This window comes from Diplotaxodon limnothrissa, linkage group LG22 (assembly GCF_057381915.1).
Source record: "Diplotaxodon limnothrissa isolate DT_005_m linkage group LG22, D_limnothrissa_male_GT1.1, whole genome shotgun sequence".
Lineage (NCBI taxonomy): Eukaryota > Metazoa > Chordata > Actinopteri > Cichliformes > Cichlidae > Diplotaxodon > Diplotaxodon limnothrissa.
The window spans coordinates 26,736,236-26,757,597 of NC_140616.1; the positions used below are offsets into that span (position 1 = coordinate 26,736,236).

General features: G+C 38.8%; 1 protein-coding gene and 1 non-coding gene across 3 annotated transcripts; both read left to right on the forward strand.

Moving 5' to 3' along the window:
• Positions 1-4,526: 4,526 nt before the first annotated feature.
• On the forward strand, positions 4,527-4,659 carry LOC146610071 (U11 spliceosomal RNA). The gene has a single exon (XR_014905104.1). It is a non-coding gene; the product is annotated as a U11 spliceosomal RNA (small nuclear RNA).
• A 351-nt stretch (positions 4,660-5,010) lies between these two features.
• gmeb1 (glucocorticoid modulatory element binding protein 1) lies at positions 5,011-21,085 on the forward strand. 2 transcript variants are annotated; one of them, XM_085346308.1, is made up of 10 exons: positions 5,011-5,050; positions 8,625-8,824; positions 8,964-9,016; positions 10,058-10,173; positions 10,915-11,018; positions 13,844-13,992; positions 15,080-15,211; positions 15,347-15,484; positions 15,764-15,901; positions 18,842-21,085. In XM_085346308.1, exons 2-10 carry the CDS (start codon positions 8,685-8,687, stop codon positions 19,696-19,698), a joined length of 1,827 nt encoding a protein of 608 aa, XP_085202434.1. In that variant the 5' UTR covers positions 5,011-5,050; positions 8,625-8,684; the 3' UTR covers positions 19,699-21,085. The 2 variants fall into 2 exon arrangements, with proteins under 2 accessions (XP_085202434.1, XP_085202435.1); XM_085346309.1 differs by having other exon boundaries at positions 15,086-15,211.
• Positions 21,086-21,362: the final 277 nt, after the last annotated feature.

Below are 21,362 nucleotides of genomic sequence, written 5' to 3' on the forward strand. Positions count from 1 at the left end.
AAACAGAATCAAACAAAGGGAGCATTTGTTGTCTGTTTTTGTTCTGGACAGCTTTATAAAACACAGTTACAGTTGTCAAAAAATGTAACAGACAAAATTGCAATTAACAACTTATAACCCCTCCCTCTGAACACCAACTAAAAGGGTTTGTGTGTATTTTTCCTGTACCTGTATCACTTGCCTACTGGTTCCCTAAACTGGCACTTTCTTGTTTAAACCATGTCTGAAAAGCCACTAAAACCTGTAGTTACCAAGTTTATCTATTACTCTTCAACAGCTGGAGGCACTCAACCAGTTAAGTTGTTAATACGCAACTGTTTTCCAAAGTCACTAATGTAAGTGTTCTGTTGTTATTGTGTTTTTTATGATGTTTTTAGACCTGTTATATAAATGTGACAAAGGAATTTCCCATTATTAATTTTCTCACGCTGATTTTACGCACATAAATATAATTCTAAAACAACAGTTTGGAGCTGCAATATACCTACACCCAAAGTCACTAAAATCCCTTGTTAGCTAACAAATGTGATAAAATCTTTGTTGTGACTTTAGTTTTTCTTTGCTGGCTGGAGACACTCAAAAACTCTCTCCAGAATCCCTGCTGAATTATTAATAAGAAAAATGATTTAGACTTTTTTAAACCACAGATTCAACAAGGAAGATAAGCTGTGCATTTTAGAGGCGCTAGTATCGCTAGCTATTGTGATAGCTGTCACTCCTGCTTCCAGTCTTCATGCTGAGTTAGCCTAGTTTGCCTCTTTGGCCCCCACATATCAGTATCTTTTCAGCAAAATCCTAAAGAATATTAAATGTTTTTTGTTTTTTTTAAGGGCTACAGTAGTAGGCTATTGTATTTTAGACCTGTTATATAAGTATAACAGAAGAAATCCCTTTTATCAGTGTTCAAAAGCAGAATTTTTACCAACCTATATATAGTTAAGAAGTGCAAGTTAATCTTGCTCACATTGTTTGTTAACTAACTAATGTACTGTAGATTTTATTCAGCTGTAATGGAGAATGATTGGGTGTCTGCACACATGACTTCCAAAACCTGCAGTGAATACCTTTAACAAAGAGGATCATGAATTCCTTTAAGGCTCTAGAGGCTAATAATTTGCTGCTTGCAAGCCTGGATCTTGTTGCGTACAGTTTGCTTTCCCTGGGGCTTCTACAACACACACTACACTGTAAACAGTAAGAAAATATGCATTCTAATGTTTTTACTTAGCATTCATGTGACCAGTCTGACACTTTTTTTTCATTTGTCTGAACCAGTTAATAAAATGTACATCATGTGGTTGCAGCTTAGTATTTGACAAGGAATGTATTCTAACTCATTTCTGCAATCCCTTTTCGTTTTTCATTTATTGTTTTGCACTAATTCAAACTGCATTTTTTCCCCTGGTGAAAGTCTGTGTTTGTTTGACAATCAAATGTTATCATTTTGAGTTCTTGGTATAGGTGAGGAATACAGTGTTGGGGTGGCAAGCCTTGAAAACGTGCTGAATGAAAACTAACAAGTCTGTACAACTACCTTTCTCACTTTTGCCTCTAAGGGTTACATTGTATTGTATGATACTGTGTGTTAGCACTGTGCTGTGAGCGTTACTGACGACTACAGACTCATGTAGTCGGGAGGAAAACACTGGAAAGACAGGAAGAAGTATTATTTTGAAAGATTGAATCTATGGGATAAAAAGACCAATTGAAAACTTATATATACATCAATCAACAACAGCACAAAAAATATGATTCATTTCCATCTTATTTGTAATCTTACAAGCTATACCAATACATCTGCAGTGACTGTAAGTAGTAATATTACTACAATGAAGGTGAATGACTAACTTTCAGTCCAACTCTAGCTTCTCTCTGTGTTCTTTGAAAACAATTTGTGGAAATATTCTTATTTGCTTTCTTTCCAATCTCTCTTTCCCAGTGAGATGACAAGACTGATGCGACATTATCTTCTAGTGTTCTGGAGTCAGGAGGCAGTTAGCATAGCTTAGGATAAGGACTGCCTCCATCTGACTTATTTCAACAAATGAACTGCAAAAACACCAAGCAGCGAACACTTCTGAGCAAACAGACTTCATAGTTTGAACACATTAAGCTGAATCGTGTAGCAGACATGCACTTAGTTTACAAAATCTTAATTTTTGTCTTTGACTTTTTCCAAACCCTGAAAAATGATTTAAATATTGGACTTTTGGTGCCAACCTAACGTGTTCCAGGGGATACACATGTAGACAAATAATCTTTAATTATTCTATCTTCAAATAGATATATTTCACTCTGCCAGTTTTGTTGAACGTATGATTTAAATGTAGCTTTGCTGTAAAAAATATACTTCCTATCGTTCCTTAAGCATCACTAGTTTATTGGTTTAGTATCACTTTTTACTATATTACACTTGGATTCAGCTTCAGCATTATTTGTATGATATAATAAACCGAAATCCAAAGCTATTCTAGCATCTTTTTTAATGCAAAAAGGAAAACGGTAGCTCTATTCAGTTTATCAAAACCTGTGTTACTAGTTTGTCTTGCTTTACAAACTGTGCATACCCTTGGCTGTGCTGTTTAACTCCTGTTTACTTTCCACAAATTATTTTTATGTTTTAAACATATCACCAAAATTCTGTTTAATTTTTCTATATAGGAACATAAATAGTAAAAGATCATTATTCAATTCTGGCCCAATAATTTAGCTTCATAAAGTTCACCAATATGTAAATGTTTCAGTTTGTATATGTAAGTGGAGTTATCGTTCTGGAACTATTTTTTGGTCAATCAAGCCAAAACCTAACATTTTTATATTTTAGTTTGTGAGCAGCTTTTTGGAATACAATATAAAGAGTACCTTTTTGAGCTAACAGCATGGCAGTTCAATCTCTTTACTGACCACAGAGAATGTGTATATCTGTGCTTTAGATTTTAACACCTGTAGAAAGAAAAGGTAAAAAGAAAATAACCTTTTTTTCTCCAGTATACACTTTTTCTTCTAACTGACTTAACCACTGCTGCTTTCTCTCTCTCGTCCCTCAAACTGGGCTTTAGAATCTGTAACCAACTATTTCCGTGGAACATAATAAACAAACATCTATTGCCAAGAGGAGCCAGAGGTGATTAACAGCATGATATGCTCCAAATATTCTATTTAACCAATCAGAAATGTCCTGCTCTAAAAGCCCGACCCCCTTGTAGCCCACTGAAACTTTGAAAAGTACTACCAAAGCTTTTTACATGCCTCTGTGTATGGACTTTTTGGTCGGTCAAATAATTCTTCCCTTTTCCTTACTTTGACAGCATAGCGAGTCCATCCAAAGGTCATAGTCACTGTTGTTCCTGTTGTGGAAAAGCAGCTATTGATACCAATTATCTCTCATCAGTCTTAGAAAGAAAACAAATAAGAACATTTAAAAAAAGAAAGAAAAAAGAAACAAATCACCCATGTAATTAATAGTGTCATATCCAGTGAACTGATCAAAATAATCACAGGTAGGGTTTCTCTACCATGTAACATCAACAGTACAGCTTCTGATCCCCCGATGGTCATGTTCCACAGTATTACTGAATAAATGTTATTTATTTTTATGTTATGTATAAGGGATATTGGTTATTAAATGAATAAATAGATGTACGTTGAATATTGTTTGGACTGGATGGTCTTCTTAACAAAGATTTGGCGCCCTCTTCTGACAGATTTAAGAAACATAATCGTTGCCTGGATTTGATTGATTTATGGTAGTTAGGTAAAAATTTGGACAAATGTTGTTGGTGAGGCCGATCCAAACCAAGAATTAGGACCTGTATTACACTAGGTTAGCTTTAGAATATTACTGATTTTCTTCAGCTATGAGAACATCATAAAAGATCATTGCAATACTTAAATGTATATGATCGTATATGCTACTATTCAGATAACTTAGTAAATGTCCTCAAGTTGCGCCTGGGAATCTGAGCAACAGAGAACACGAACACCGCACACACACACCACAGTATTATGATCTTTCTATTGATGTGTAATTCACTTTTAATTCAGCGTAAACAGTATATAATAAAATTAAATATAACAAAGTTTTATTTTTCAATTAAATTCGGTAATCTATGTAAGGCTCAGGGAGAGGTCGAAAAACTATCAAGATTCTGTAATCGCTCTTAAAGAATCTCACAGAATCTCACGATTACGATTGTAACCATGTAATCGACTTTCCCACATTGCCTGAATGCAACATTAATTCGAGTGCATGTAGCATCCAATGGCAGCATTCAATGTCAATTGCCCCGCCCTCTTTACCCATCATGCTTTTCGGTGTCCAAAACTAAATAGCCAAATACGGTCAAGTTTTTATTCCCGTTGACTATATAAATATATAAATGAAAGATAAAGGGTTGATTTGCCGTATTTAGTTATACAAAATATTGTGAAACTTTTCTGTGCCGACTTGAGGTTTATACATCATGAACCCTGAGTGAAGAACAGGTTACCTCTGGTCAGCTTGCAGGATGTCCGGCGTACATGGTAAAAAGGGCTTCTGCCATGCTTGGCACAGGAGAGGTGGGGTCTCCACTTCTCTTGCGGAATCGCCATCAAGAGATTTCGGAAGCATAATTTTTACTTCTTGGGCTGCCGATGATCACATATCTTGGCGCCCTAATTTCTATTGTCAACAAAAAGACCAGCCATGTCGGAATACACATAACTCCTGCGTTGCAGAAATAAGCATTTGTCTTCTTAAGTTTAATGCAAGTATAATAGTGCCAAAATGATCTATGTAGAGTACACACTGTCATAAATTAACATACAATTCTTTGAGATATGACCAGATAAAACATATATCAAGGTAATACCCACTTATTCTCGCCTGCATATATAGGTTCGCTAATAAGGAGTCACAGTGGTGGTTAAAAACCTGCGGTTTACACAGGGTTTACACGAGAGTGAAAACAGGGCGAGCGCTGTTCAGCAGGAAGTCGAACTATAGCTACTGAGTGCGCATGCTCCGCAGCTCTCCTCTATCTAGGGATGCGTTTGGCTTCTTAAAACGGTAAGAACGAGCTATTTTTTTTACTGTGTTTTTAAATATACACAACTGTAAAATAGCGACCGCTCTCGCCACACAAGCTGTAGTTTTAGCGGGGTGGTTTGGGTACATTGCGGAGGGGGTTCAGTCAGCCAGGCTCGAACTGAATGGAGGGGCAACGCCGTCGCCGTGCCGTTGTTTGCTGTACGTGCCGCCGCACAGGGAGACGTCATTTTGAGGGGGAGCGGAGAGTTAAAATGCAGAGTTACGAAGGGACGTACGGTTCATAGACAAGCGGCACGTAGCCGTCACACTGTAAATGCAAAGCTTTACCCGTCTCGGGCAGTGGAGTTCACGCTATTGTTTGGATTCCCACACATCAAGTTACGCCCTTGTGTTAGCCGTAATGGCTACCGTCGAGCCTGGTCTGAGGAGCTCCGACAGCGAAAAGTAGTCAGCTGGCTACAGCGGTAGCGATAACCAAGCCAACTTAGTAAAAGTAATTTATCTGCAGCAAAACGTAAAGGTGTAGTTTTAATTGAGCTGCGAATGGTTTTGTAGCCACTTGTTGGTTAGTAGCCCCCAAAACACGTAAAACTGCGGTTTCTAATGCCTAATGCGCGTGGGAAAAACCCACTCTTGCTGTATTCTACTAAGAAAATGTATCCGTTTAAAAAAATAAAAGCTTGCTTTTCTGGCTATCGTGGTTTCACATTTCGGCAAAACACAGCTTCTGAAAATTTACTAGCCTATATAATCTCGCGTGTAACCCTTACGTGCACACTAGCAAACCGTTACGTAAAAATGACTTATATTAATCCAGTTAATATTAGTCTCAAACAAGTGGACCAGTCAGGCCATTTACAAAACGCGGCATTCTTTGGTTTGAATTAGCTAAGCTCACCTTACTTGGAAACAGCACCTCAACATTGAAATAAGATTTATATTTTAATCTTGGCAGATATTTTTCCAATCCAATTTAAAGTAACATGAGTTCAACTAATGTCAATAGCAGAGTTTCGCAAAGAGTGGGCCATGAAGCCAGGAGCTCTCCTTCAAGAAGTGGTCTCTAAGAAGTCACTAACAATGAAGTAAAAGGAAACGAGTAGTTTTGTGTAATTTAGTTTTTAAATTGCATCAAATATTTACATTTAAACAAAGAGTTATTAATAATAATAATAACAGGATTTGAAAATTTCACATTACTCATCTTATGAGTATTCCTTGGGGCACAATTGTCAGATTTTGAAGCAGGCTACAATTTTCTGGATAATATATACAGGGTGAAACAAATAGTGTTAGGTTGTTTTTGTTGTTTATTTTTTAATCAGCTTGTATATAGCTGCAGAAATATTAGAGATGGCACGATACCACTTTTTTTTATGTCCGATACTATACCCTAAATTTGGATATCTGCGATCCCGATATAAATCCGATATAGCATATTTTATAATCAATAAAATGTTTTTTTTAAATATCTTGTTGCATTTTGTATAAGTTCATACTCAAGTTTAAAAAAACAAAACAAAACTAAAGCTATTCTGTTATACCTGTATGCAAAAAATACACTGTACCCCAAATATGTCATAGATCAGCAATACTGATCAATCTAATAAACTTAAACCCACACCATCCTCCCTATTCTGGTATTTTAAAGAGTACTTAGTGGAAATATTAAGCAACCTAACTAATAAGGTTGCCAACTCCGAACAAAAAAGGAAAAAAAAAATAGGGAACCACCCCCCACCCTCTGCCCTATAATGCTTAATTGATATAATCAACTCTAATTTAATGCACATGTAAAAGAAAACGCACAGAAATCAATAATTTTTCTATAATAATTAAATAGATTCAACATCCTCCTTCAGCAGAATTGCAGACTGCACAGATGGTACCTTCCCAAAGGAAAAAGTACTATAGCTTAGTAGGTTATAAATTTGACTTTATAGTTAATAATGGATTTCTATACATTTTACATCAGATGAAAACTTTGGTTGTAAGATTCAGATAATTATTTATTAAAAGCTAGACATGACAATAAGAAAGAAAAGTATGTCTTTGTGCCCTCCTTTTCCCTGTTAATGCCCTACCTGGCCCCCCTGGCAAAACTTTGCTAGACCCGCCCCTGCACAGTTACCAGCCGTCAGCTACGTAGAAAAGGATCCTGGTGTAGAAAGTAATATTAAATAAATTCTAACAACAGCTTGTCTTTGTGGCGCAAAGTGGGCGATACACTAACAAGAGAGACGGACTCGCGACAGAAAAGCCGATCAGCTGATCATTGATCAGTTTCATGATTGAAGTAGCAGCAGGAGAGGGAGAGAATGAGAGGCAGTCGCTCCCAGCATTCGCTGGGAATGCTTCACAAACATTCAGAGATGAACTTACACACATGCTTTACTCATCTGGGATAACTTTCTCGGAGATTAAATTCCGGTTTGGTAGCGAGGCTCCAAATCCTCAGCCAGACCACCGACAGGTCTCGCATGCCATAGCCGCTCTATCACAACGCATACTCCTCCGACGTGCTAAGGTTATGAGCTGGGTTACGCTATGTCGCAGGTTTTGTGAGGTGCTTTTGAGTGGATCGGATTACATTTTTTATTTCTCTCCGATATCCGATCCAGTAATTTAGGTCAGTATCGGACCGATACGTAATATCGGATCAGTCCATCTCTAATAAATATTTGAAACTTACCAGGATTTCTTTTATCTAAGCCACTACAATACAAAAACACAGCTGAAAGTGATGACTGACAAAAGCTTATTAGGATCTGGCCTTACACAGTAGTCAGCCACAGTAAAGAAGTCGATTGTAGTAACTAAGAAAATCTTTTTAGTTGGGTCAAACTTCATCAGGCGTTTCCTGTTCTCCAAGCACAGTGGTAAAGTTTTATGGAAAGAACAATGAAGGCCCCACAGTTCCTGTCAAAATAAATAAAGGTAGTCCAAATCTTCAGGTACAACTTCTGCTGTTTTAGCCAATACAGCTGACTAAATCTGAGTAAATCCAGCTGATGCCAATAAATGTCACATAACTAGTCTTTATTTGTAGGCACGTGTGCACTTACATTCTTATCTCAGCTGGAACGCCTCAATGAATTGAATGTAATCAGTGCAGAGGCTCACTAAATATTCAGGCTTTTTCTTTGTCCTTTGAGGACAAAGTTCGCTAACTCATCAGTCATCTTGGGATGCCTAGAGATACTTCAAGATGGGTTATCAAAGTTTTCTGACTTTAGCTCAAAAAAAGCTTTAAAATATTTTATCCCCTTGAGGTTATTTTGCTCCCACCCTCTTTGAGCTTTTTTTGGAATTCTGCTATAAATTGCATCTTAGTATTTTTGGAGTGTCATGTCTCTTTCTTATAATGTTATACAAGTCAGTTAGCTCACCCAATGTTAGCTAGCAGAAGTTAACTAATAATACCTATGGTGGGCTTTTAAAGATGAGTTAAGGGCTCAGATATTCAGCTATTTGTAGGTGAAGCATTTTTTTCTTAATTTCAGTTTGAACTGAAATGCAAACAATCAGAAAAATGTACAGCCTTTTATAACCATCATCTGCCTTTCTTTTTAATATATTTATGGCTTTTCAGATGAACAAACCCCTAGGTAGCTGTTGCACAGAAGTGGCCCCCTCCCTCTAGTCTACTTCAATGAGTGTGATGGCGACCACTGATGAGGTCACTGTACCTATGGGGGAAGTGGTGATGGTAAAGGACGACAGTGGTGAAGGTGACCCCGATGACCCTAATAAGACTCAGGTCATCCTCCAGCTCCAGCCAATCACCACTGGGTATGTACTGAGAAACTACAATTCACTTCAAAGTTGTATAACACCACAATCAGAGCTACAGAGATTCCAGATGGTCAGTCATTTCCCATGCTTACTCTGCTGTACCAGGAGAAAATGTCCCAACTATCTATCCTTTCAGAGACGAGTCTGCTGAAACAGATGCGGCTGTCATGGCTGTTGAATCTCATTCAGGTAAGTGGTTGTCACTAGAGCAGGGAGATGTGACCAAAAATATTTATCACAATATACATTTGAAAATTTGCGATAACGATATAACTGACGATATAATTGACACTAGACAAAATACTTTACAACTCCACAACTTTATTAGTGCAAAAAAAAAACATCACTGTATTTTCACATAAACAAGCAGCTGTTTTTATGTGCATTAAAGTTATATAAAGACGTAACAGTGCAAATTCCTTGCTGACAGTTTAACCAAAAGACATTTCCAGTGGAAATTGGCTGACATATCCTCAGCATAACCATGTATAATATCCACAACACTTAAAAAGAGGTTATACACACACAATACGGTAATATTATGTTGAAGCACAGTACGTATCACTCCGCGAGGCGCCTGCCTACAATAGCTGTAATGCTCCGACAATCCATCAAGCGGTGCGGGTTCGTAGCTTAGCAAAGTCGTACTAAAACATTTGACAGATTTTCGAGCGTCGTGTACGACATAAAATCGTTTCGAGGTCAGTAAACACAACCAGAATTCATACATAAGGCACACAGGATAATAAGGGGAACTGTCGATTTTCAGAAAAATCAAAGGATTGATTTCAAGTGTACCGTATTTTCCAACAAACACGGTAATAACGACGGCCCGCTAGCATGCTGTACCAAAAATAGTGCTTTGTTGTGTATCTGACGGACGAAAGCTAAACCTGTTCCACACCACTGAAGTTGCAGCATTTTTACAAACAAATTCTGGTTCATTTCCTTCAACGATCCGCTTTCGCCCTCCTCATTCTGCTTTTTCCTCCATGTGCGTATGAAAACAAAATCACTGCACATGCGCGTTTTACCCATATTCTATTGCGATATTTCATTTTCTTATCGTTGCCCAACATTATACCGGTGTTACCGTGAACGGTATGATATGTCCCAGCCCTAGTTGTCACAATGATTCAGACAACTTGAGGGATGTAACGATCCATGAGTTTTGCAGATTGCATTACATAAAGCTTGTTGGTAAATGTTGCATACATTTATTCCCTGTAGAGCAAACTGAGGGAGACGACGTTGAAATTGGCTGCCCTATAACGTGTGGTGACTGTAAAGCTGTGTTGCTAGTGAAAAAGTTTGTGTGCCCAGGAATCAATGTGAAATGTGTGAAGGTTAGTATCCCTTTTTTTCTTTTGGCTCACATGGAGTAAAATGACAAGTCATTAAAACATTGCCAAATATAGCAACGTGACAACTAGGTCATTCAATAGACTCTGAGCAGGAAATAAACATGTAGCACTGACAAGTGTCCCACTATATCTACAGAGTCATCCAGTTCATTTCTTCTCACTGCAAGTAGCAGGTTTCAAATAACCATGCTCCAAGCAGACATGGATGAAACGACCGAGCAGTTATGAGATAAATGTTCTCGTTCATGCTTTCACAACAATGCTCATTTTTTGATCGCAGTGTTATGAGTTGAATTACATAGGTCAGACTGTATTTGTAATGAACTACTAAGTCCATTCAATCTTCTGATCCACATGAAATTCTTTGTTGTCTTGTGAGCATCGAGCATACACTTCCATTAAATAGGAAGTGTAGCACTGAAAAAACAGAATTCAGTACATCACATGAAAATTATTATTTAAAGTTGAGAAAACTTATGCATATTTTATATTTTTTTCTCCTGATATAACACAGTAAAAAAATATTTCGCTATTCCACCTGCTACAATTGCTCATGGTTAGAAGTCTACCATGATTCTAGAACCACAGCATATCTATTACATTTTCATATTAAAGGCCAAAGACAAGACATATGATACTGTAATGTGTTGCTTTTAGTTATTTCTGTTGTTTCATCATTGCACTTATTGAACATATTTACTAAACTGGCAATCTCTCCACTAGTATGAAGACCAGTTGATCAGTCCCAAGCAGTTTGTGCACATTTCTGGAAAAGCTACTCTGAAAGACTGGAAGAGAGCCATCAGGATGGGGGGAGTCATGCTGAGGTGAGGGGATTTATTTTTGAGACAGAACACTGACATTCTATGGCCCTTAGATGAGCAAGTGCTGGTTGGTTGTGCTGCACCACATGGTAATGAGCTGAGATGTGACTCATCCATCTAGAATAAATATTCAAATGTTCTTCTGTGGCTCTGTGACAGGAAACTAACAAGCCACTGTTGCCTCACTTCTGAGTGTGAGTGAGATGATAACGATAAACCACGGGCCTTCCTGTCTCTTTGACTGGTCGAAATAGATTTTTCTATATCACGTTTAAGCTGCGCTAATCAGTATTACAATGAAATGTATGTTGCCTGTAGTGGAAAACCTGACTGTGATCATTGTGTCTTGCAGATAAATTCATGGATAATTATTTAGTTTCAGGGATACACTACCGTTTGGATGAGTAAAGTAGACTTATTTTATTAATGTAAAAAACCCTCTGTGTGTGCTGTGACTTAGCCGTATATTGCTTCAGTGATCACATGGCTTTTGGAAGACTGCACTGCAAATAATACAGTTTGCGTTATTATACACACTTTTCAGTTTCTTGGATTTATTTGACATCATTTGACAACAATATTTCATCTATGCTTTACATCTTGTGTAGTGATCAACTCAGTTTGACAGATATTGAATCATTTTCATGCCTTTGACATTTGTGTCTGGACTTGGATAAAATTAGTTGTTGGTTTCTAGCAGTGAAAGAATGAGCAAAGTGGGGTTTTTTCACATTGAGTTTTCTATTTCAAATTGATGAATTGTGTCACAGCTATTTTCAATCTCTCTTGCAGTCTAAAGGTTACTAGTCTGTCACCAACAATGTGCAGGGTTAAGATTCTCTTTACTGGGTAGAACATCTGTATATGCGCCTCTAATTAAAAGCACAGGAGAAGCAGAGGATTTTGACTATCCAAAAAAAAAAACTGCAGCTTTACATAGATGCAACAGTGTCTCCTTCTGACCAGTGACTCTTATATGGTTACTGGCAATGGCACAGCATCTCCTGTCATGTGGACGCACTGCAGGCAGTCAGAGCCAGAAGGTAGTAGCACTGGGTGATCCTAAGTCTCAAAAGCAAGAAAGCTGTGAGCCAACAGATTCTTTTTTTTTTTCTAGGTTTGAAGTGTTTGAGAAGTAATATAGCTTCTATAATATAGTTAATAATAAATTGTTTACTAAAAATAATCCCAAAATAGACATCCATAAAGAAATTACCCTTACTTTAAGCCCTGTACACATTTCAGGGGACCTGTTGTTTTCTGATCCAAACGAACTATTTGTCTCAACCTTGGTTCCAGAAATGGCAGATGTCCAAAGCTAAAGCTGTACATTATTTGCTGCATGTGAGAAGGCTAACTCTGAAGAACGTCTTAAACATTTAGGAGTGAAGATATTTTTCCTCATGTACCGGAGGAGAGCAGAAACAATCCAGATAAATGTTTCTACCTTCATCACAACAACAGCTTAGGCTAAAGTAACACGTGCCAGACGCTGAAGTGTATATGACAGTAAATATGTCATTTATAAGGATTTAAAATATGATTTTACATTTGACCTTTCGCCTCTGGTTCAAGAGCAAAATGTTAATCTGAAGGTCAAAGTGATAGTTACACTACATAGAGCTATTTAAACTCATTCTTACTGCCACTGTGTGTACTGACAAGATGTATGTATATAGGAAATATAAATATATGATATAAAACACATTATTTTATTATAACATTACAGTAACAGGTTAGATAACCACTGAAATATAAAACATGTGTATAATATTCCTTGTTGAGTATTGTTTTGTTTTGTTTGTTTTTTTTTTTGGGGGGGGGGATAAACTTGTGATCAAAACCTTTTTTTTTTATTTGGGTTTTTTTATTGAACATTTAAATAAATTTACTAAACAATGAAATGAAAGCTACACATTCGAAATAATACCAAAATAAGATTTCATTATATTAAGTAAATACAGAGAGTGAGCTGCCTTGGTAGAGGGTTGTGCTCTCGCAGTGCTTGTTGTTTTACAACTGTTTTGGCTGTAGATCAGTGAAATAATGCAGTCCAGCAAAACTGGCAACAATCAGCACTAAAACACAGCATTAAATTAACATGTGGAATAGCCCTGCAGCAATGTTAAAATAAGAAAGTGGAAATAAATGCAGGAATATGCACACACTTAAACCAAGACCAACATTTTTCATGTTCTTGTCTCATGTTCTTGTCTCATGTTCTTGGCATGAGACAAAATAGTTGGGACACATTTTATGAAGTGTCTTAAAGCAGTGGGCATAAAACTCCCTTTTTTTTTTTTTTTTTGAACTGTTGTCGTTCAACCAGGAAATACTTTTGAGAGATACACAAAGACAGAGAGACTGTCACACTAAAAAGCAGCAGCTTTAAAACATGCACCTTCTAAAGCTTCTATCAGCTGCACAGTAACTCTAGAATACAGGTTTGCACAGAACACCAACTGTGGATTTTGCCCTGCCAGTATGGAAAGGACTGCTGTAAGCAAAACTTGATTTAAATGCATACAGATATTGCATGTATTGCAGACGCACTGCTTAAGTCTGTTGCACATTTTATGTAAACCTCTTCTAATATTCTCTCCAGGATATCTGTGTGGGCAACTCTCAGACACGACTTAGTTGTTGCACTTTACACAGTTGCTCCTGTGGTTATTAGTTCCAAACAGAATAAGTGTACTGAAAGAAAGGCACTGCACTGGATCTTCACTTCTAAAAGATGCAAATGTTTTTGACAACGATGATAGCATCTCTGGTCAAACAAACATGTTTTCCCCTTTTTTATATATTTCCTCATTTCTGTTCTCCAGAAAAATGATGGATTCCGGTCAGCTGGACTTCTACCAGCACAGCACTCTGTGCACTAACACATGTCGCAGCACCAAGTTTGACCTTTTAATAAACAACACACGCTTCCCTCCTGATGGCACCGGACTTACCACACCTACATCCTCTCAAGGTAAAAATCTGAATATAGTGTATTATTGTGCCTTACAATATAAAGCGCCTTGAGGCAACTGTTGTTGTGATTTCATGCTGTATAAATACATTTGAATTGAACTGACTAGAAGGTGCAGTGAGTCCAGATTTGCTCATTTAAACAGCAGTGATGTTATAGTCCATAACTGAGTATTTTGTTATATTTGTTGTGTTTTTCAGTCAAAAGATAGGTTTAACATAAGGGCCACTGACTGTTTCTACTAGGCACAGTTACAAGTTTACTTCTAAACCCTTATTTAAAAGTCCTTTATGCGGTCTGCGTTTTTACAGAAAAGAAACATATGAGCTTGCTGAAAGAATGTGGAGGTTTTTTAGTGTCATGGAAAACAAAGCAGGAGGATGATGCTGGTGGTGGAGCTCTCCACAATACAAGCGTTTCTCTAGACTGAAAATAAATGTGTGCAAACTGCACAATGTGTTTAGGTGCACCTGTGCTCATGTAAACTATTATAAGAGTCAACAAAAGCTGCTTCTGCTTTTCTAAACAAAAATCTGATAACACAACAACAGTGAAGATGACATTGTCATTGCTGTTACCTTCATGGCTACAGAGCCAACAGCAGTATTATCAAACCACCTGTTCAACAAGCTTAGTGGTGAAGAAAAGCAATATTTTCACCTGCTTTCATCCAACACTGACATGTTTTACAGTGACAGCGCAGCTGAATGAAAGAATAATTAAAAAAAGAAAATCTGTCTGTCTGCAGACAAATTGCTTATTTAGTTTGGCTTGATCTTCTAAGTTTTTATAATTTCCTGCAAACTACTGCTGGGTGTTTAATACACTGCATATCATTTAATGCTTTAGGTGATAATTATTCAGCCCACACAGAGAAATGATATGATACAGAAAACTGCTAATTAACTGTGAGACATGATGAAAGCTTCCCAGCAGGATATAAGGTAAAATTAACAACAACAAAAAAAAGATCACTAAAGATAAAGAAGTGTGGTGGGGGAATGTGACACTGAAGTTTGGCTCCCTCTTAAATCCAGAATTGCATTTAAAATTCTTCTCCTCAGTCATGTCTGTTGTCTTGTACAAGTTACAGGTCAGGTGATCCTGGGTAATGGTGGGGCAGCTGCAGAAGACCGAGCAAAGGTCCTGAGCGGGAAGTTGGACTGGAGCTCAAGTTCATCGGAGTCTGCAGACAAAAAGGGATCAGCTGAGATCTCTGGTAACACTGAGCACACATCCAAACACAGATTAAGAGTATAATAACAGCACGGAGATGGAAATCATCTCCAACAGCATGGATATATGTAACACTGTGTGTGAGTAAGATTGCTCTGTGTTGTCTGTTTGTCTGCAGAGGACACACTGAACTTTTGGAAGGGCATTGCAGATGTGGGTTTGTTGGGTGAAGTGGTGACCAACATCAACACGGAGCTTGTGGAGCTGTTAAACAGCGTGCAGCAGCGCATGGATCCGGCCAGCCTACAGGACACAGGTGCAGAACGACGCCAACATGCACTGGGAAACTGCATCGCCAAAACAGAGGCGTTGTGTGGGACACACTCTGACCTATGTGAATAAGAAATGCATGGAAAGAAAGAGCAAATTCAGCTGCTGTTGGAAACTGAAAATGACTGTCCAACAGCAGAAAGCTTTTTAGAAAAGCTTCTTTTAGAGTAATACCACACTGATTTACTGTGCAAACAGCTGAATCTGTTCCTCCTTTCTGACTGACCAAGTAATTTTTTTTGATTGCTTGCTGCACTGATCCCAGATTCCTGTCTGGTAGAGGTGGCCGTGCTCAGTAACCTCGCCCAGGTCTTCGATCTGCTCGATGTGGTCAAGAAGATTGTGGAGAGGAGAAAGCAGCAGACGGATCCCAGTCAGGAGCAGGTGCTCAGCATGCTCACCAGTGAGTACAGAACACAAACAAGGCTCTACTTCAGGAGCTGCCACATAGAGCCGCTAAATTCATACGAATTTTATTTAAATCATTTTTATAGAGCCAATTGTTAAAAACAATCATGGCTTTACGTAATAAAGTAAAGGGAAATTGAATTAAACTGCAGTAATCATGTGAGTCTCAGTTAGCAAGCACTTTTGCAAGAGTGGGAAGGAAGATTTCTCTTTTAACGGGAAAGGAGGGGCAGCCTTCTGCTGATGGGGATTGAGGAGAGGAAGAAGGCAAAAAAAAAGAAAGAGCACAGAGAGTGACCCTGAATAGCTTATAGAAGACATGCTTAGCGGATCCTAGGAAATCCCCTAGCAGCCTGAGCCCAAAGTAGCATAACTAAGTGATGGTTAAGTGACAGTTGAGGTTTGAGGCTAAATTCAAAACCATCGAAAGATTGAATTTGTCTCCTGAATCCAAACTGGCAGCTGGTTCCACAGGGAGGGGCTTAACAGCTGAAGGCTCTGCCTTTCATTCTACTTTTGGAAATTAGGAAGTGTAAGTGTTGTACTGGGATAAATTGGTACTGTGAGGTCTTCGGGATATTTAAGGACAATCTTTTAGGACTTTGCACATGCCAATGAGAATGATCTTGAAGTAATTTCTGGTTGGAAGACATGTGGTCATATGGTACACTTGTGCTGGTGTCCTGGATGAATTGTAGCCTTTTCAGGGACCTTTTAGAGCACCCTGATAATCAGTAGTTACACTAGTCCAACCTCTATGTAACAAATGCATGAACTAGCATCCCTCTGAGTCAGGATGTTGTCATAGTGCAGAGATAAGTGAAGGTAATCCTAGATGTCTGTTTAATGTGTCAGTTAAAGAAAAACCCAATCAAAGATGACTCCAAGGCTCCTGACAGTGCTATTGAAGGTCAAGATAATGCCAATCATAGTAAATAGTTGTTTAGGCATGTTTCATGCATCAAATCTAGCAGCTTGGGTTTGAGTCCAACCTGCAGCCCCTTGCTGCATGTCTCCCCATGTGCACGCTCCCCATTTTTCCTGTCTACTCCTCAAAAAGGCAAAAAGCCAAAAGTCAATGGCTTTATTGTTACATATATGTGGGAAAACAAGTTACTTTTGTTTGTTATTGGTGAGAGACATGAGGTTTAAAAGAAAAAGACAAAAATAGAGAATCAAAATTTGGTTTCAGTCCATCTTGAGTTCCACTCTTTGATTAAGCAAAATTCTTCAGACAGTTGTTCTAATTTGCAATCTTTCAGTTCCTGATTGTGAGGCTTTTGCTCCCAAATGCACTACACCAGCGGTCCCCAACCCCCGGGCCTCGGACCGGTACCGGTCCGTGAGTCGTTTGGTGCCGGGCCGCGAGAGTTGATGCTCAGGTGTGAAATGTATAGTTTTCAGGGTTTTTATCGGTTTTCAGCGTTATTTTGTTATCCTTTTTATCGTTAACTCGGTTTTCCTGGGTCTTTTCACGTGTGTTATGAACAACTCTTCTATTTTTCAGTACCGGTACTAGTTTTATTTTGTTGTATTTATCCGCGACACCTTAAAGGCCGGTCCGTGAAAATATTGTCGGGCATAAACTGGTCCGTGGCCCAAAAAAGGTTGGAGACCGCTGCACTACACCATTACCCAGCAATAATTAAAAGGTTGTGTGCTGCAGATCATCATTATTATCACTATATCATTTTAAAAAATAAAATGCAGCCACAGTCACACTATAACTGTTCTCTTTACACATTTTTCTGATAAAATGAGCAGTGACACAGGTCAGTGACAGCAGCTGTGCTTTGAGTCTGACTATATTGATAATGAAAAAGAGTGATGACTCCCACTGCTCCCATCCGAGGTAATAACAGTCAAGATCATTTTCCCAGATGGTGTACAGTCTTGCTTCCTCCATGACTGGATATCATTTTTGGGTTCTTATTTTTTTATTTATTTACCTCTGTGTCCAACCTCCCTCCAAGGCATTTTTTATTTGTCAATTATGGTCCAAGTTTACGGAGAATTTAGGGGTATTTGTTTTAGTATTTTTTATTTTTTTATTTTTTTTACAAACAAGGTAGGATCATCGCTGTATAGAAATTAAATTAGATTTATCATTTGCCTGAACCAAGACAGTGATGGTCTCGGTTGGCCCTCCTTGAACCCAGAGGGAAGCAAATGGAAGCTTTGCTTTTATGCTGAACACTGATGGAGAGTTAACTGGCTACATAGAAAATAAGGAAAAAAAATAATTACGTGAATGCAGAAAGACGCAGACACAGTTTGTATAAAGGATCCAGAGAACACATAAGAGGTTTGGATATCTGGTTAATATTAGTCACTTTAGAATCACCAGTTAACCCAACTCCATATGTTCTCTTTGGACTGTGTGAGGAAGCCAAAGTCCCAGCAGACATGGAGGGAACATCCACACAGAAAGTCCGCGACTAGCTGGTGGATTAGAACCCAGTACCTTCATGCTGTGAGGCAACAGTGTTAACCACTACACCACTGTGTCACCCAATGTGACAAAGTTCACACTAAATACTTTCTGTTGCCAGTCAAAGTTAACAAATAACAGCTCTGGTGCGTAACGTCGTAAATCAATTCAGAATCCTAACAGATAGTTCATGACTTTTGACTCATAACAGTCAAAATTTCCGTGTGAATATATTTTTATTTCACACATCTATCATGTTACTCAAAACTGTTTTTGAATACTTAAAATGAAGAATGACGTTTTTATTGAGTTAGGGTTTTTGTTGTGAAATTAGATTTGACATTTGCTGGATTATACATGCCTAGCCTGTCTGACGAATATTGATATTAGAGATCAATATAAGAACGTGCACGTTGTAATCTTGTAAAAATCTGCCCGGCTGAAAATGAATGCATTCTTGTGGTTGACTCAGCCCTCACTGTCAGTCCTGTCATGTCTCTGCAGACCTGGAGGTGCAGCTGGAAGAACAGAAGAAGCAGCAGCAAGTACGAGCTCTTCTCACCTGCCCCCAGCCTGCCAAAAACAAAACTTCCACTAAACGCCCGACCAAGCGGCCTCGACTCCAGAGACCTGCCTCCACCACCACCCTCCTGACCACCCCTATAAACCAGCAAGCCACTCTGCAGCCTCAGCAATTCACCGTTCTTTCACCCATCTCTCTGTCCTCAGTGGGGCAGCCATTCACCGTGGCAGGCCTACCTATTGCCTCGCTGTCCCAGTCCTCCAACACAGTCACATTACTCCCTGCCGGCTCGCAGGTCTTCACCCGCTACATGGTGGCTGGAGATGGTAAGACAGAAACCATCACCCTGCATCCGTCCTCAGGTTTGACACTGGTTGGCACCACCGCTTTGCAGGACTCCAGCCAACTGGGCACAGTAATGAGCCCCATGGAGCTGGTGCAGCTAAGCCAGCAGGCCAGCGGTGCAGAGGTGGTGCCCATAGAAGGCCAAGTGGTAGACGGCACCATGCTAGTGCAACAGGAGGTGATGCAGGGGGAAGTGGAGGGCAGCCAGGAACACACGGTCATTGAGATCAATCCAACTCCTGTGGAGCAGGCAGTGGGAGTGATGGAGCTCCAGCTGACCGGGGAGTCAGGCAGAGAAGGGGCCACCATGGTGGTCCAGAGTGGGGTGGAGATGACCATGTCGGCAGAGACGGAGGAGGAGACTCAGCACCAGCTGCAGGAGGCACACACTGAAAGGGTTCAGGAGGTGCAACTGGATGCTAGCGGACACCTGTCGCACGTACAGATAGTGGTGATAGGAGAAAACACTCAGGAAGAAAACAAGGTCAAATAAGACACAACCATCTTTATCCAGCACAGCAGGTATGAACTCATGGACTGAGCCATCACGGACTCGACAAACTGTAAATACACAGGATTTCCAAATCCACAAATTGCCTTGGACTAAAACCAAGCTTTAGGGTAGCCATTTTTCCTTTTTTGTGTCTTTGTACATGCTCCGCTAAGCTTGTTCATTTTTATTGAAGCAAAGAGGGATCTGCAATATATGAAATGCTTATGTTTGTTTTCCAGTTGAAGGTTCGAGCATATAATGACTTGGCTCTAAAATTTATAGTTTTGGCCATTATTTCTGTTCTTTTTTTTATTTTAACCCTGTACTCACCAAAGTAACTGCTACTGAAATCTGGGAACACTGGGACTGTGACTTCAAAGAAACTTGTACGCTTTAAAATCCACAAATTTTTGATGTGATAATTATGAAGTTAAAGATAAATGTATTTAGAAGCTTAACACACACAGCAAAACATGACGCCTGCATGTGTTAGATGATGTTGAAGTGAAGCAAATGCTGTGTGAAATCCCCGCTTTTACTTTGATTACAATGTCTACATAGAGTTTGGGACAGCACATACTTTGATCTTAAATCGGTGCACATGTTTTGTTTATGAGCTGTTCCACACCATCAGTCCAGTTCACATCAAACTGTTTCACACAATGTCTTCATGTCTCTTTTTTCCCGATTAACCAGACAGGCACAGTAAAATATCCATCAAACATTGTTTTTCCTCAGTAAAAAGAAAAGTTAAATATTTCAAATCCTGACAGATAAGATAAGAGAATACTTGGATGTTTTACTTGAAAATGACCTGAATTATAAATATATTTATTCAATTTTCTGCTGATGGACTGATGGTCCCTGGGGGTCTAATAATAAGGAAAATAATGGCCAAAAGTATACAAATGGGATCATGTCTTTATGAACTATAATTTTACTTCAAGCCTCTGCGAACAACCTGAGGTCAGGAGAAAGCACTGTAACAGTAAAGTCAACATGGACGGCTTTAGAAAAGGTGCTGATGATCAGTCAGATTGGGCAGCGGCAGTCTGCAAGTCCCTTCTGTTCATCAGACTCGTTACCAGTAACAGTGTTGGTGTTACCTGAGGCTAGGAGGAATTGCACTCTGTTTTGCGTGGTAGTTTTGCAAACTGTTTTTGTTTTTGCACTGTGTGACATCCTCGTGGGACTATAGGAGGATGTTGGCAGTGATGCCTGCTCTCGCTCTCAACACTTCAGAGGAAACAGACTGAACTCCTTACTGGAGCGGTATCATTTATCCACATACTGTATTCTCATCAGTTTCATGCTGCCTGATAAATCTTCTCCACTCTTATCTTGGATAGTGTGAGCTACTGGACTGATTGTTCAACTGAGGATATAAAAGAACATAATATACTCAATGTCAGACTTGCCTGTATTTTACACTTGTCAAGTAGTATTTTATTTATTAGCTTTCAAAACTGAAGTTTAAGGAGCAGATATGGGTTCATTTGAGCTCTTGGTTAAAGCTCACATCAACAAAAACCTGTTCATGACTTGTGCTTTTTCCAATAATTTAATTTAAAAAGATAAGAGTATTTGCATACTGACTTTGTAATGTGTTTTAATATCAGATTAAAACAAACCAAAAAAAGATAAGTAGTATTTTTTTTTATTTC

Coding starts and splice junctions, on each gene's coding strand:
- gmeb1 (XM_085346308.1), top strand. CDS start 8,685: ATGAGTGTGATGGCGACCACTGATGAGGTCACTGTACCTATGGGGGAA. Junction 8,825..8,963: donor CTCCAGCCAATCACCACTGG/GTATGTACTGAG, acceptor CTATCCTTTCAG/AGACGAGTCTGCTGAAACAG. Junction 11,019..13,843: donor ATGGGGGGAGTCATGCTGAG/GTGAGGGGATTT, acceptor TCTGTTCTCCAG/AAAAATGATGGATTCCGGTC.